The 16,355-nt window shown below is 40.0% G+C and overlaps 2 protein-coding genes across 3 annotated transcripts in view; one reads left to right on the forward strand and one right to left on the reverse strand.

Moving 5' to 3' along the window:
• The first annotated feature begins 319 nt into the window (after positions 1 to 319).
• On the forward strand, positions 320 to 1,475 carry LOC120416776 (endonuclease G, mitochondrial-like). The gene is made up of 2 exons (XM_039578641.2): positions 320 to 1,005; positions 1,062 to 1,475. The coding sequence occupies exons 1-2, from the start codon at positions 421 to 423 to the stop codon at positions 1,449 to 1,451; spliced, it is 975 nt and encodes a 324-aa protein (XP_039434575.1). The 5' UTR covers positions 320 to 420; the 3' UTR covers positions 1,452 to 1,475.
• Positions 1,476 to 6,257: 4,782 nt separating this feature from the next.
• Positions 6,258 to 16,355, reverse strand: part of LOC120416801 (uncharacterized) — a 35,275-nt gene continuing 25,177 nt past the window's right edge. For both annotated transcript variants that reach the window (XM_052708883.1, XM_039578678.2), the window contains exons 6-11: positions 11,229 to 12,680; positions 10,850 to 11,170; positions 10,648 to 10,795; positions 10,373 to 10,587; positions 9,667 to 9,847; positions 6,258 to 7,067 (exon numbers count right to left, since the gene is read on the reverse strand). In XM_052708883.1, the coding sequence (XP_052564843.1) occupies positions 6,686 to 7,067; positions 9,667 to 9,847; positions 10,373 to 10,587; positions 10,648 to 10,795; positions 10,850 to 11,170; positions 11,229 to 12,680 (2,699 nt within the window). In that variant the 3' untranslated portion in view covers positions 6,258 to 6,685. The remainder of the gene's footprint in view (positions 7,068 to 9,666; positions 9,848 to 10,372; positions 10,588 to 10,647; positions 10,796 to 10,849; positions 11,171 to 11,228; positions 12,681 to 16,355) is intronic.

Genomic DNA, 16,355 nt, shown 5'->3' on the forward strand with positions numbered 1-16,355 from the left:
GTGCCACAGACGGGCGTAACACAGCGGCCAAAATGCGTAACGCCCGCCTAAATGTTGCATTCTGGCACGCAATGGGCCACAACGAGGGGAAAAAGCGTGCTGAAAATCGGGCCCGCTTTCAGGCAAAACGTCCCCGCTTTTTGGCCGTTTTCCGCCCATTTTTCTATGTGGGGAAGAGAGCGAGCTGAAAAGTACGGGAACGTGCTGCAAAAAAGTGACTTATGCTGGCTGCAGAATTCTGCAGAAGCTGCAGAAATTCTGCAATTCTGCAAGTACGGGAATAGACCTATTGATTTACGATCAGCTGTGTAAACAAATCTGTGTCAAAAACATGTGTGTTGTTTTCTGAATAAGTGCAATATTTTATGCTTTGATTAGAATAAGTTTTATCAAATAAAACAGTTATAAATTAAGCAAATAATGACCACAAAGTCCGTGTCCCGGCTTCTGCTACTGTCGTCCGTTGGCATCGGGAGCTACCTGGCCGGTTCGTACGTGGAACGCCGTAAAACAGCTGACACGGTTTGCCTTCGCCGGGATGATTATGTAAACGAACGGTCCGGCAATCTGCTGCGGACACTCCAATCGAAGCCGGGACTGCCAATCTTCGGCACCGTGTCCGCGGCAAGTCCCATCCCGGCGGAACAGAAATCCCTCGTCGTCAGTAATGTAAGTCGAATTGGGCAGATTATGAAGTACGGATTTCCCGGGCTGGACAACGTGCGGTCCTACGACGATTACGTGCTTTCGTATGACCGTCGCACCAGGGTGGCCCACTGGGTGTTTGAGCATTTAACGGCCGATGGCGTTAAGGCTAGCCAGGGTGTAGATCGCGCCAAAAGCGATTTCAAACCGGACGAAAGTGTTCATCCGTTCTTCCGGTCGCTAAACACGGATTACAAAGGGTCGGGCTTCGACCGGGGACATCTGGCCGCGGCAGGGAATCATCGATCGGAACAGAAGCACTGCGATCAAACGTTCTTCCTGACGAATATGGCTCCGCAGGTGAGGCAGTCCACCAATTTCCCAAATCATGAATTAAAAAATAACTTCCTTCAAAGGTCGGAGTCGGATTCAACCGCGACAAGTGGAACCACCTGGAGCGATACGTGCGCAAGCTGACCAAAGATTACCCCAACGTGTACTGCTGCACCGGTCCTCTGTACCTCCCGCGGAAGGAGGCGGACGGAAAGTTGTACGTTCGATACCAGGTTATCGGCGCCAACAACGTGGCCGTTCCGACGCACTTTTACAAGGTGGTGGTGATGGAAACCCGTGACAATCGGCTGGAGATGGAGGCGTACGTGCTGCCGAACCAGAAGATTGACGACGAAACGCCGCTGACGATGTTCCAGGTGCCGCCGGAAACGATCGAGCGGGCGGCCGGGTTGCTGTTCTTCGATAAGATTGCCCGAAGTCAGCTTAGTAAAATTAACGGGAAGAAGGTGTGAGCGGGGAAAGAGATTATTATTGCGTTCACAATAAAACGTACTATTATTTTAGCTTTTTTCAAGTTATTTGTTATCCGAAATATCCTTTACAAAACTTAAATAGAATCTTATTAACAATTTTTGGTTGGTCACTCATGTTAATGTTTGCAATAAATTCTAAACAAAAGAATTGCCTGCAAATCCAAATTTTTAATTATAAAAAAATTGATATTCACGATTTGTTTTTTTTCTATTGTATTTGACCTAATATTTATTTAAAAAAAAAACATGATAAGGAAAGTAGTTTGACCATAGTGCAAAGCTCTAAGAAAATATAAAAAACATTATTTTTCTTTTTTTATACTTAAAAATTCATAATAGGACAAAATTTCAGAAAAGTTTAACTAAAAATAGATTAACTTGAAAACGGTGCCCTTCATTCATTTCATTTTTCATTCATTCTCTCAAAATTGAGCAATTCAAAAAACACAGGGTATTAGTATTTCCAAAAGATTGTTTTGAATATTATTCTAAATTTTGTAAAGTTTATTCTTGTGAGTTTTGCAAAAAATGTGATTTAAAAAAATCTATTTTCTCATAGTTAATTCTGAGGATTTGACGGTTCTTTCATATAAATTTGTTTTTTTTAATAAGGCTGGTACCAAGGCTGGTACAAATTTGATTTAATGTTTTTGTAATCCCCCCTTCAAAGTTGGCCCGAAAAATCAGGGGGCAAAAAAAATGTTTTCAAAATACTTCAAACATTTAATGGAAAATTAAGTGCAATCAGCTGAAATCAATTTAAAATGCATTCCCCTGCATTAGAAATCGTTTCTAGAGCAACATTTGAAAAGGGCGCATAAGCATTTTGACAGCTGGAACTATTTCCAGAGCAACATTTGAAAGGGGCGGTACGACATCCAAATTTTTAAGCGAAAATGGCGTTCGAATGATGAACGCCCGAAATGTCAAAATCACGCAGTGATACCAACATTACGAAAAAAGTGTGCCATGGCATGACAGCCAAATTTTTTTTCTGATGTTGGTGCTACTGCGCGATTTTGACATTTGGGACGTTCAACAATCGAACGCCATCTTTGCTTAAAAACCTTTCGTCCCATTTAAACGCGTGTAATGAAAGGCCGTAAGAGCAATGTCGTACCGCCCCTTTCAAATGTTGCTCCAGATTTTACAAATTCCTTAGACTGGTTGCAACGCGAAGTTTTATAATTGTTTCAAATTGCGAGCAGTTTTAAATTTTTAGAACTGGCGGAAATGAAACTAGAACACGGTGCTCGCAACGCGCTGATCTAAATGTTGTTTCAAAAAAATGCTTTTAATTGTGTGCGTATGATTATCAACACAGCATCATAGTGTGTGTGTAAGAATACGTGGATATCTCTATATATCTGATTTTTTTTGAAACTGAGTTCTATTCCAGTTCCAAATCGTCTCACGTTTGAAACAAACTCGTCGAGCAGTTTTATTCAGGTTTCAAAATACTGCTCGAAAAATAAAACTGCAACTCCGCGTTGCGGGTGGTCTGTTTCAGTTCTATTTGAAAAATGAAACAGCTAGAACAAAGTAGAGCCGCGTTGCAACCAGTCTTAGTAGCGGGCAACTATTTAAAGAATCCGGCAGCGTTGATAGGTAGCTGGGGAGGCCAACTATTGTTTTACATTTCGAGTTTTGTGAAAAAAATACATGTTGTCTTGGAATTTGCAAAATAGTTCCAGCTGTCAAAATGCATATGCGCCCTTTTCAAATGATGCTCCAGATTTTAACATGTTTGGGTTGATTTTTTTTGATATTTTGAAAATTTTCGATGTTTAGAATCGCAAAAAGTTTTTTTCGCTAAAAATTTTGTTTTCGTCTTATTTTTTTGAAAACTAATGATGGCAAAACAACTGAACTAGTGTAAAATGCATTTTAAAATACATTTTGCATTTAAATGTTGAGACTATGGCTTGTTATCTCATTTTTTGTTCCCTCCCTCGACCCCAGCTAGAGCCGAAGGACAAAAACTTAGAAAAATATTTGCATCGGCATAAGCTGTGTTTAAAAAAAAAAATGGGATTATGTGTTCTATTTAAAAAAAATAATATTTCGAATCCATCAAAATTTCTACGGAAAGAAAAGTGCAATCAACAATAACGGGAAGCCTGATATACTCATTTTTAACTTAAAAGTTTAGAAATTTTATTTTAAGTTTAGCTCCTTTTCAAATTTTCCTAAAAAATGAGGGGGCAAAAAATAATTTTTGACTGTAATTGAAATTTTTATTGTAACAACTTGTAAAACCAATTCTATAAATTTAAATTGAAAAATTGAAACATGAAACTTTTTTTTCTCTATTATTTTCCGGGCCAGATTGGAAAGAAGGGACAACAAAAGCTTTGAAAAACATTTGCAAGGGCCTAAATGGCCCATGTTCGCATAAATGTCTCATATGCAAAAACAACAAGCTGAGTTAAACGCAAGGCAAGTTTGTCCCATACTTTTTTAAGTTTTCGCGGAACAACTGGATTTCCTCCAGTTTTCTAGAAAAAAATACAGTTCATACTCGATTATCAGAAGGCCTCGGAAGCGCCCTGAAGTGTAAAAGAATAGCTGACCTTCCCAGCTACCTTTTGACACTGCGGCGATTGTATAAATAGTTACCTGTTGACTCGAAATTTCCCTGTCCCTAGTTATGACCACTTAATGATGTTTACTGCCCATGTTCGCATAAATGTCCCATATGCAAAAACAGCAAGCTGAGAAAAACGCATTTGAAGTTTGTCCCATACATAAGGCTACGTGTTAAGTTTTCACAAAAAAACTGGATTTCCTCCGGATTTCTAGAACAAAGTACTGGTGTTATAGGCTCTTTTGAAAGAGCACACAATTTTGAACTAAACTGCATCAATAACTCGAAATCGATGAAAATGCATATGGGACATTTATGCGATCAGGGGCAGTTTATGTATTTTTAAAGCCAGATTGCTTCGATCTGTATGAAAACTATGCCCGAATTCATCGTCCAACCCATCTTTGGTTACGCAATTAGGAATTATGAACTTCTGGCAATCCTATTTCAAGTTCTAGAATTTTCTAAAAGATGAATATGTGGTTGGTGAAAGGTCCCTTTGGTTCTATACAAAACCGAGTTTTCTGCGCACTTGGAATTCAAAGAGTTAATCAATAAGATGAAAATTTCTTTCGTATCATTCATGTGACCCATAGCATAAGGCACAGACAATCTATTTGTGCATTAAGAGCGAGTTTTTCACCGATGTGAAACAGGTCGTATCGAGGTGCTCCGATTTGGACGAAACTTTCAGGGTTTGTTTGTCTATACATGAGATGAACTCATGCCAAATATGAGCCCTCTACGACAAAGGGAAGTGGGGTAAAACGGGCATTGAAGTTTGAGGTCCAAAACACATGAAAAATCTTAAAATTGCTCGCATTTCCGTAAAACTTCATCAATTTCAACTCTCTTAGATGCATTCGAAAGGTCTTTTGAAGCCCTTCAAAATGTGCTATAGACATCCAGGATTGGTTTGACTTTTTCTCATAGCTTTTGCAAATTACTGTTAAAAATTGATTTTTTTAAAACCTTAATAACTTTTGGCAACAGCCTCCAACACCTATACTCCCATAGGTCAAAAGTTAGGGAATTTCATGGACTATAAGCCTACGGTATTAACTTTTTGGCCAATCGCAGTTTTTCTCATAGTTTTACGATTTTTCTAGAACAAACATTTTACAATGTTTGTTTTTGCCCTGTAGGCCTCCATAGCGGCACTTTTTGGTTTCAATTTTGACATATTTGGAATCCTCAGAAAATTTTACATTAGATTGAGGTGTTGGAATTTTGAATTTGATTGGAAAAAATGCCATTTTGAATTAATTAAAATATTATTTAGCATTTCGTCGGATTAGAGGTAAAACAAGTTTTCGCCTACTTGATACAGCATTTGACGTATTGATCATAGGGTAAATAAGATCTATTTCTTTTTTCAAAAATGTTTTATTTAATTATTTTTTAAATCAAAATTATAACTCCAATACTTCTAACTTACGTGAAATTGTCCGAGGATTCCGAATATGACAAAATTGAGACCAAAAAGTGCCGCTATGGAGGCCTACAGGACAAAAACAAACATTGTAAAATGTTTGTTCTAGAAAAATCGTAAAACTATGAGAAAAACTGCGATTGGCCAAAAAGTTAATACCGTAGGCTTATAGTCCATGAAATTCCCTAACTTTTGACCTATGGGAGTATGGGTGTTGGAGGCTGTTGCCAAAAGTTATTAAGGTTTTAAAAAAATCAATTTTTAACAGTAATTTGCAAAAGCTATGAGAAAAAGTCAAACCAATCCTGGATGTCTATAGCACATTTTGAAGGGCTTCAAAAGACCTTTCGAATGCATCTAAGAGAGTTGGAATTGATGAAGTTTTACGGAAATGCGAGCAATTTTAAGATTTTTCATGTGTTTTGGACCTCAAACTTCAATGCCCGTTTTACCCCACTTCCCTTTGTCGTAGAGGGCTCATATTTGGCATGAGTTCATCTCATGTATAGACAAACAAACCCTGAAAGTTTCATCCAAATCGGAGCACCTCGATACGACCTCTAGAACAAACCGAGCAGAATCTACAAATACTGCCTCTTAAGTTCGTTTTTTGTTATTATAAAATCCAAAGCACCCTGCGTCCCCATTGAAATAATTTGCAAGATAAAATCTCATGGAGCAACATGGTTTGTAGTCGAATGTATAAATCCTAGGATGTGTGAAATTGGTAATTGTCATCGAAAGTCAAGATTTATCATGTTTTAAATATAAAATAGAAGTACTTTATTCGATACAGCTTACGGGCTAAAGAATTACAGTTAATTAATTGTTAAGTTTTAAGCTTACTAATAAATTAGATCCTTGTAAAAAGGGGTTGTTTGATGAATTTTGTCACCACCTTTCTTTATGGCCATCCGTGTGTCGATTTTGTAAGGTTTTTTTTTCTCTCATGCTGAAAACGCACCAAAATCGCACACAAAACGATAAAGAAAGTGGCAAGATCTCACGGCGATGTCCCTAATGACAGTTTTTTTTTCTTGTATTTGAGAAAGGGATTTTTTGAAAGTGAAAATTATACTTTTTTCAAGACGAAGAATCATTTTGGCAGTATTCCTTATACATGTGTGTGAATGTGATTCCTCAACGGTATCGTTTAATGTCCATTTGCGCACCATAAAATCCTTCGCTCACTTCCTAGCACTTGTCCTTTTTGCAGTCGACCACGTTGCTGCTGAGTTCCGACGCGGAGGCCGTAACATTTCGGTTGCCGGTAGAAGCTGCTGCCATCATCCTTCTCGTGGTGGTCGACGCCGCCATCGGAGGTCCCTCCGGGTACAAAAAGGTCACCGGCCACAGCTCGGCCGGCGCTGTCACCTCCTCGCCGATGATGTGCCTCAGTCCTCCCGGTTTCGGTGGTGGCTGATAGACTTCACCCTTTTTATTCTTGTCTTGATAACGCGAACCATCGGCGAGCCCATTTGGACCATGGAGCCCGCCATGGCCGCCGTTAGGTTTCGCGGGGAAGTACTTATCGCTGCACTTGCGCCACTGGTCGGGAGCATCGCCCACGAAACACCTGTAAGATGTGTGTTTTTTTTGTATGTTTGTGTGAAAATGGGTGTGATTTTGGAAAGAAAGAAAGAAATAATTAGTTTGTAATTTGTGCTTGCCAGATGAACATTTGATCAGGATTTGTCTACTAGCAAACGTGACTAAATTTCAATGTACAGTTTTGAATCATTCAGACCAACCAAATTTATCTTTAAATGTAACATTGTTTTCCTTGTATAAAACATAGCACTTTTCCTGCCGTTCTCAAAAGACAATACGGCCAACTTTTCATCGCTGAAAATAACAGTAGTGAAGAGTACTTTTCAGCATCCTTTTGAGTGCTGAAAAGTTCAACCTTTATTTTTTTGATAAGTAGGCTTGTGTTTTTACGCTCAGAAATAGACAATTTTACGAGGACCATAATTCTTCAACACCGCACAAAAATTTCACAAAACATTAAAATGTTAAAACAAGCTAAAAAATTCCATGTAAAAAACAACAGATATTTTTTTTATACATATTGATTTACACTAATCTTTTTTCTAATTTTTATTATTCTTTGCCATTTTGATAGTGGACTCTCTCGTTGTCGATATTGAAGGGACATTCGAGAGCGTATCAAATTATAGAACGAAAAATCAAAGCATGCCATTTGAGGGGACTGAAAAATTTATTGACAGCTGGAGCTCGTTTTCAATAAATCACAAATTACAAATTACAAATCGTACACCCACAGAAGAAAGCCGAGAGCATTGCTCTATCAAAATTTAATGGGAGAATAATCCTCTCCTCTCGCGGGTGAACCACCACGAAATTGTGTTCATTTGTTCATTGAAGCAGTTCATCCCTTTCAGTGGCTTATATTGGCAAATGACCATATCATAGTCATCGAACTTCGGTAGCCTATACGGCAAAGGCGCGGTTCGATATGTCAAAGGTCTTGGGTTCGAGTCTCGATATCGGCACTTTTTTTTGGTTGATGAACTGTTTTGAAAATGAACCCATGAGAATAACGCTCTCGCCAATCTCGGGATTTATCATCTGTATCCGTTCACAGTACCTTTATACTACCAGATCGTGTTCTTTATTCTCTCGGATGGCGCTGTCCAACTGTGGGTGTAGAGAATAACTGTTATGCTAAACAAAATTCAAACAAAAGTAACCTGCCTGATGTAAACATCCTCTAGTGGCCCTTTTGCATTGTTTTACTAGAGTTAACTGTTGAAACAATTTTATAACGTTTTTTCAAGTTTTGAATAAATTTCAAAATAAAATCTAATTATGTTTTGAACCACGGATTGTTTTTTCGTTACACACTCTGTGCTCAAACTCAACTGATTTCAACGAAACATCTTTGCGGTAAACTTTACGCAGTATGCCTGGCCGCTTTAATATTTGTGCTGTGTCAATTCATTCTAATGCAATGGCCCTCTATAAATGTTGAGAAAATGACAAGAAGAAAGCTTGGCGTAATCTAATCTATGATTTTCTTCAGGATTCCTTAGAAAGATTGGCTGCGCTAGGGTTTGATTAGATTAGATTAGATTAGATTAGATTAAATTTGGACCATGATTAGAAAAAACTATTGGTTATTAGGGATAATTTGAAAATTGAAGAATCTAAATTGAAATCTTTAAATGTCTAAGCTCTTGTTTTTGAGAGGATACTGGGCACTAGTTGTTCTTTCCAAGCTAGACATTCTTTGAGTTTTCTAATCTTTTTAGATTAAAATAAAAAAAAAATTTAATTAATTTTTTTTATTCAAATATGAAGGTTTTCATGAAGGGATTCATGCTCGAGTTACTTTCTGTGCAATTGACTGTTGATTGACTCTGAACTTCTCATCCTTTTCTCCAACTAGTTCATCTCGGATCTTAATTTTATATCTATTTGGCTTTACAATTTTGTGTACCCACTACTACAAAAAAAAAAGATTTTTGCAAAATTCTATGCTAACTGAACTACACTCAACCCCCGATGGTTTGACACCAACTGTTGTCAAACGAACGGGGTCACTTTTTAGTTTGACACCCCTTTTACATGGAGTTCACACACACTACCAAACGTTTGTTTTGATAATTTGCGTGAGCGCCCTGTAAAAAGTGACAGGTACTCACAACGAAAAAGTTACCAACCACCGGGGGTTGAGTGTATATGCAAAGGATACATTTTTTTTATCTATCCAGGCGAAGCGAAGATGGCGTTCGAATGGTGAACATCCGAAATGTCAAAATCGCGCAGTAGCACCAACATTAGAAAACAAATGTGGCTGTCATGACATGGCTCACTTTGTTCGGAATATTGGTTCCACTGCGTGATTTTGACATTTCGGACGTTCGCCATTCGAACGCCATCTTCGCTTAAAAACCTGGATAGAACATTCAGAATTTTTATAATGTAGAAAATTATAATTGTTTAGCAGTTGGTCGAATAGTTGTCAATTAAATTTGGGCTATATTACAAACACTCAAGGTGGTGTAACCGATACTAATAATAAAGTTTCAAAATTATCTACTAACACAACTTCTACGCATTACAAACAACAAGGAATGGAAAAATACAAAGGAAATGTGTATAATACAAAAGACACGGGGAAGATCACGCCCGATCTACCCAAATCTTACCATGGATATTCGAACCCTTGCGAGTAGCCGCAGGGGTTCTTACAGCAATAGTCCCACGAACCAACCTCTCCACCTTCTATCTCGCACGAGTAAAACCCGGTCAATTTGTTCTGTTCGCAGCGCGTTCCGGCCCGGCACGCCTTCCCGGACACGGTGTACTGGCGCCAGCTTCCGTCACCACCTTGTGTTTTGTTGTTGGAGTTGGGGTTGGTTGGTTTGTTTTTGTAGGGATGGTATTGGTTATTCAAGAGTTGGGGTTTGTTGGGGTGGGTTGATGGTCACAGATTACACGATCACACACACATACAAACACATGTAGAAGATACAAACATAATATGTAAGGTAACATTTAGGACATTACACGAAGTTGTTACTCGAAGAAAGCAATGTGTGAAGAAGCGTTAGAGAGGGTTGATCGAGATGTTCTGAAGAATGAGGTCGTGTTTTGAAAAAAGGGGGTCGTTCTATGATTCGGGTGCTTTCTTGGTAGAGTTTTGCACCGCTGGTTGCGGATGATCGTGAGCTTGATCTTGTGGTTGTTTTTGCTGAAGAGCTTGGGCGTGCGTGTCAGATATGCTGTGATTGGTGTTGAAGGTTGTGGTGGAAGGTTTCGAGGGATGAGTAGCTTGGTTCGGTAGCAGGATGATAAAGTTAGGTGGGTTGTCCTCCTGGTCGGAGGAGGTGGAGTGATGGGTCTTGTTTTTACCCGGCTCTCGGAAGATGTCCATGCGACGGTCGTGGTTCACCCGGTTTCCGCCACCCCCGCTGATCGTGGTGATCTTGTCCCGGCACGTGTAATCGAACGGATTCCACGCGAACAGCCAGTAGTCCCGCTCGTTGGTGTGCGCGTAGTGGACACCCAGCTTGAGTTCGCTCTGGTCCAGGTCGGACATTTCACAGTTGTACGTCGAGGCTTGCGCTCTGGAAGAAGACATTGGTATTACTGTTGTCAACAGGTGCTTCAAGCAGATCAATACTAACCCAAAACTAAAGGACAAACACTTGAACAGTGTCGTTTCGCGTAACCGAATGCATTCGTTCTTGCAGTCCAGCTCGGTATTCACGGATATCACCTTCTTGATCGCTGACGACAGCAGCTTAGCCGGAGATCCGTACCCAAGATAGCAGACTGCAAACAAAAACCATTAGTTACGGATATTACCCTCAAAACAACCCCACTTGCATTTCTTCTGGTGCTTATCATCGATGATCGGCTGAATCTCGCAGCCCTGTCCGTAACTCGCTCGCTCAAACACGTCAAACCCTTCGTCAAACACCAGATGCCGATCCTTGTCCATGTCCCGGACGGGCCAATCCGACAGCTGGCAGTTGTCGATCACCGAGTTGATCGTGTGCGGCCCGAAGCTGTACGTAAACGCCCGGCAGGTGAACTTGGACGCCTTGATGCACTCCAGCTCGCACTCGCCAACCGATCGCACGGTCAACGAATCCCGCACGATCGCCTTGTAGAACCTTGAAGAGTCGATCGTGCGGATGAAGCATTCTGGAAGGATTTTGGATTGTGTAAGGGTAAGATCGAGAGAGGTTTCGCGTCAACTTACGGATGTTGATGTCCCGCACCGGTGGGTGGGTCTCCGGGTGGCACGTCTTGGGATCGTCCGTCATCGAGTAGATGTCGTAGTCACGATCGGGTTCCAGGTCGGCGTAAAAGTCGAGCAGGTTGTAGGGGCGATCACAGAGCAGACAGTTTTCCCGCGAAATGGTCGAGTAGCGGTAGCTGAACGTGTGACACCGGAAGCGGTTCTCCGAGAAGCACATCCGCTCGCACTCGATCACGGTGGGCGTGTTCAGGGCGTACTTGACGATACCCTTGTGCAGCCGGAAGCCTTCGCTGGACTTGACGGAGCACTCCTCGTGGCTGGGGCGGCGTACCCACTGGTGGCCAAAGTGTACCCGGTCCGGTCGATGGTCCGGGATGACCAGGGCTTGCGGATCGTCGTACGCGTACTTGCGACCTCCGTAGCTCAGGATGGAATTTTCATTCTCTGGGTGGTGCTGTTCGTTGCGTAGTTCAAAGTAGTTGAACGAAGGTCCGTCATAGCGTTTGACCTCGTTCCGAATGCCCCAGTAGTCGGAGGTGTGCTTGTCCGACCCGCTGTGACCGTACGAACCACCGTAGACGCCCCAGTTCTTCTGGGCGTCCTGGCCGATTAGGTATGGGATGAAGCTGTTTGGTTTGTCGCCGTGCTGAGGTGGGTATTGAGCAGGGGGTGCTGGAGGAGGATCCCGATCTTCGTACGGATGTCGAGGTCGATGCGGGATTGGGCGACTGTCATCAGGATACGAGGGGTAAGAAGGAGGACGGTAGAAATCGTGACGATCGTACGTTCCACTACCGTAAGGGCTGTGAGGAACAACCGGAGGTTTGTAGTGATCATGATCGGACGATCCGTAACGATCGATTTCTCCTCCACCGTAGTGTGGTTTGTAGGGTAACGAGGGTCTGTACGAGTCACTTGGCGGTGCCGGCATCGGTGGATAGTAGTTCGAGTTGTATCGTTCAAAGTCCGGTCGAACGTACATGGGTGGTCGGTATTTGTCAAGTGCGGTCATCGAGGGCGGTTCGTAACCCGGTCGATCCATCGGGAATGGTTTGTACCCGTCGGCGTGAGGTCGATACGTCGTCGGACGGATAAAGTCCAGCGGAGGTCGGTAGGTCTTCATACCGCAGTCCTTACATCCGTACGTAGTCCTGCACGAGGGGGACGCACTACGATCGCGCTCGTAGTAGTCATAGTCGGGATCGCGGATCAAGTTCGAGTCCCGCTGGTGAGGACTCGAGTACAAATCAATCTGGGACAGTGGCTGATCAATCAGTTCGCAGTCTCCCTGACCCCGGCCAGTTGGATCAAGCCGATAGTTGAACCCCTCGCAAGGGAATCTCCGCTCGTCGCCACATTCCCGCTGGCAATCCTCAACCCGCTCGCAGATCAAAGTCCTTCGCACCCACTGCGGGGCCACCCGTTTTCCGGCCAGAACCCGGCGATAGCAGGCTGCAAAAAATGAACGTAATTAAAACATCTTGTTAGTATGTCACAAATAGTATAAAAAGTGAGTGGGTCATCAGCCATCAAACGCAGTCACGTGTGGGAGAGGCCAAGTTCACGGCCAAGATCGCGCGGGAAGATTTGGGCGATAAAAGCCGCGCGCTGAACAACATGCCGCTCATTGTTTGCACCCGGTTGGGCGATTTCCCTAAAAATCAAGCAGCGCAGCAGCGACTCAGCTTGATCATCATGTGGTGCATTGCATTATTCTGGGTCTGCTGCTTCCAAAATTAGTCGTCGCCGTCGGCGGTAGTGAATCTAATTTGGGCGTAGATGGGCTGCGAAGTCGTTAACCGAAAAAAACATGACAATCATTCCGGAAAACTGAGGTTTGTGCACGGTAGTGCATTGAATGGATTGAGACAGGAAGGAGGAAGATTTTGTTCTGGTGAGCATGTTGGTTCTTTTCTTTAAGTTGAACTTGTGCTATGGAATTCTTTCAAACTAAACTTCAGAGGAAATTGGTTACTTCATTGTAACTAATTCAACGCAACGTTGAAGTTAATTTTGCTTCTATTCTACCATATTGCATCAGAACATTGCACAAAAAGAACAGCCATCTCAAACTTCTTTTGTATGAACGTAAAGTCTTAGAACGCCACGGATCGTTCTTGCAAATCAGCTGCATCATCTGCATGAGCTTTTCGGCGCCAAGCGATGCGTGAACCGTGAAGTAATTCAACCGAGAAGAAGCCCACAATGAGTAATGTTTCCTGATGCTCTTAGAGGGTGCCATGTCCCAAGGAGTCAAGCCAAAGTGTGGCGTAATGAATTAAAATGAAAAAGGAAATATTCTAAATTGAAGGCATGATAACATTTTTTAAGAGTAAAATACAAACAATTAAAAACGAAATAAATTTTAAAAAGTTTTTGAAATTAGTTATGAATATTTTTTTAAACTAAATTATACTCCGTAGAAATGATTGAATACCTGAAGTTTTTTTGAACCATAAAGCGGAAGATGAAAAAAATCAAGACATATGGTTTGATTAGCAAAAGTATTCTACGTAAAAAAACTTTTAAAAATGAAAAAAATATTATTGCAACAATTCAAAAAGTTAACCTCTATGGAATACGTAATGTATTAACAGCTTATATAAAAAAAAAGAAACATTTCAATGACATGTTTTTATGAACAAAATGAGAAGCAGTTTCAGAAAAGGTATATTTGACTTAATCAAACTTATCTGCAAACTGTTCAAGCAAAATTTATGACGAACCCCAAGTCATTCAAAAGCACCGAGGCAGAAAGATTTTTCGAAGTAACTTTACTATAAATAGCATATATTTCGGTCGGGCATCTAATGTTGACTTATCAGTAACTCAACGTTCAGTTATAAAATGAAAGTGCGTGATATCGAGTAATAAAAAGCTCAGTAAGTTGCTCAATAGGCGAAAATGGGATAGAAATAGGACCCAAACCATATACTCATTGAAAAGAAATAGTACCCGATTTTTAGCTCACAAAACATTCTAGAATTTCCTTTTATAAAAACTTTTAAAACTAAATTTTAAAAAAATTAGAATAGTAGATAAATTGTGGGTCTCGTGGCGCAGGGGTAGCGGCTTCGGCTGCCGATCCCGATGATGCTATGAGACGCGGGTTCGATTCCCGCCTTATCCACTGAGCTTCTATCGGATGGTGAAGTAAAACGTCGGTCCCGGTTTCTCCTGTCTCGTCAGAGGCGCTGGAGCAGAAATCCCACGTTAGAGGAAGGCCATGCCCCGGGGGGCGTAGTGCCAATAGTTTCGTTTTTCGTTTCAGATAAATTTTCTATGACTCTTTAAATCTGACATCGGGTTGTAAAGATATTCTGGAAAAAAAATCAACTTTAAATAATGGTTAATCCGATTAATTTATTCGAGGAAAAGGATCATGTTTGGTAAACATTTAAGTTTGACTTTTTAAATATGTGCCTGAACATTTATGTTTTTTTAACTCTCTACTGCCCAAATTTTTTTTTCGAAATTTTATTTTTCCCGTGTTCAGGAGGTAATTTTGAGCAACTTTTGTTCAACGAATATCTTTACTGCTCTTGTTTTATGTTGTTGTTTTATTTTTAGTATTTTAATCTGCATTTATCTTGCTTAGTTTATGATTGTTTTTGGTAGAATTTGGCCTACTCTACCACCTCCTTTCATTACATTTTGCCTATCTAATTTTTTCATGTTTTTACAGTATTTTTTTTAGTTTTTTTTTGCATGTTTTTCACATTTTCTGCTATAAAATGACACCATTATCATTTGAATTGTAAATAAATGCGTAGAGGCGTAGTCTGGGGCACTTGAAAATTTACTGCATACTTCTTTTTACATAAAATATAAGAAATGTTAGTAAAAACACTGCTAAAGTTGACCTCTACAAAAATGACATTTTTTAAAACATTGGCAAAGTCACATAAAACAAGTAGAACTTCTAACCCATAAATTTTCTAAAATTTTAAGAGTTCAGAAAAAAAATGATTTTTGGCGATTTTTTAAATCGAAGCCCGTCTAAAGGCGGGGTTGGGTTGTAGAGGGTTAAACATCAATTTTACTGTCATATCTATCTATATATATAAAAAATTTCGACGGTTTTGTTCGAACGCGAATCAGTTCAACACGGAGCGTCGGATCGAGGTGCTTTTTGTTGCGTTGGGTTCGTATAAGCCCAAGGAAGGTTCTTACGCCAAAAAGTTACAACTTTGGCCACTCTGGAACCGATTCCAGAAAATCTGCGGATTGTATGGGAAACGTTACGTAAACTCAAATTTAGATCACAGGAGGCTGAATTAGCAAACAGTCAAGAAACGTCAGGAAACCAAAAACGGGCAGGACGAAGTTTGCCGGGAAGAGCTTGTTTAAATTTAAAAATAAATAGAAAAAAAATTAAACAGCTAAGACAAAGTATTAAAAAAAGCAAATTAATACATATTCAAAATAGTATGAAGAATTTTTAACAAAATTTACAAGCAAATAAATTTTTTTGCCTGATTGATTTTTTTTTTCAGAAAATTAGCTAAATTTTTAAAATAGACTTTTTTTGTTCACCAAATAACAAACAAGACGAATTATAAATTCATTAAATTGCAAATAATAATAAATAAAACTGCAAATCACACGAGAATAGTATAAAACATGTTATTGATAAAAATGCAACCTGAATAGTTTTATATTAATAAAATCTTTTGAAAAGGTCCTATAAGCTATTGTTTTTCATATGTTTATAGGACCTATTAAAAAAAATAAAAAACTCTAGAAATGTTCATAATGAATTGCATGCATTTAGCCTAAATATTAATGTATCTTTTAAGTAAGTTTTAGTATGGCACATTTTTACACCTATTTATTTCAATTTTGAATGAAAACATAAGAGTAGACAATAAATGATCTTGAGCCACGTGGCCTAATGTTAATGCTTCCGCCTCGTTAACGGTAGAACGGGGATTAAATACAATACTGTTTTAATTCGGTTAAAAGTGTTTTAACAGCACAAAAAGTATTGACAAATTGGTTTAGGTAATTCTTCTAGCACAATTATAAAAAATCTCAATTTTTGTTAATACCTTTTTTTATAGAACACTAACTATTCTTTGGAAAGCTCGCTGAAGTTATAAGAGTATAATATCATAATTTCTGTTG

Source organism: Culex pipiens, chromosome 2 (assembly GCF_016801865.2).
Source record: "Culex pipiens pallens isolate TS chromosome 2, TS_CPP_V2, whole genome shotgun sequence".
Taxonomy (NCBI): domain Eukaryota; kingdom Metazoa; phylum Arthropoda; class Insecta; order Diptera; family Culicidae; genus Culex; species Culex pipiens.

Excerpts from the sequence above, each read along its gene's own strand:
- LOC120416776 (XM_039578641.2), top strand. The coding sequence starts at position 421 with ATGACCACAAAGTCCGTGTCCCGGCTTCTGCTACTGTCGTCCGTTGGC. Across the intron at positions 1,006-1,061 it reads TGACGAATATGGCTCCGCAG|GTCGGAGTCGGATTCAACCG; the intron begins GTGAGGCAGTCC and ends CTTCCTTCAAAG.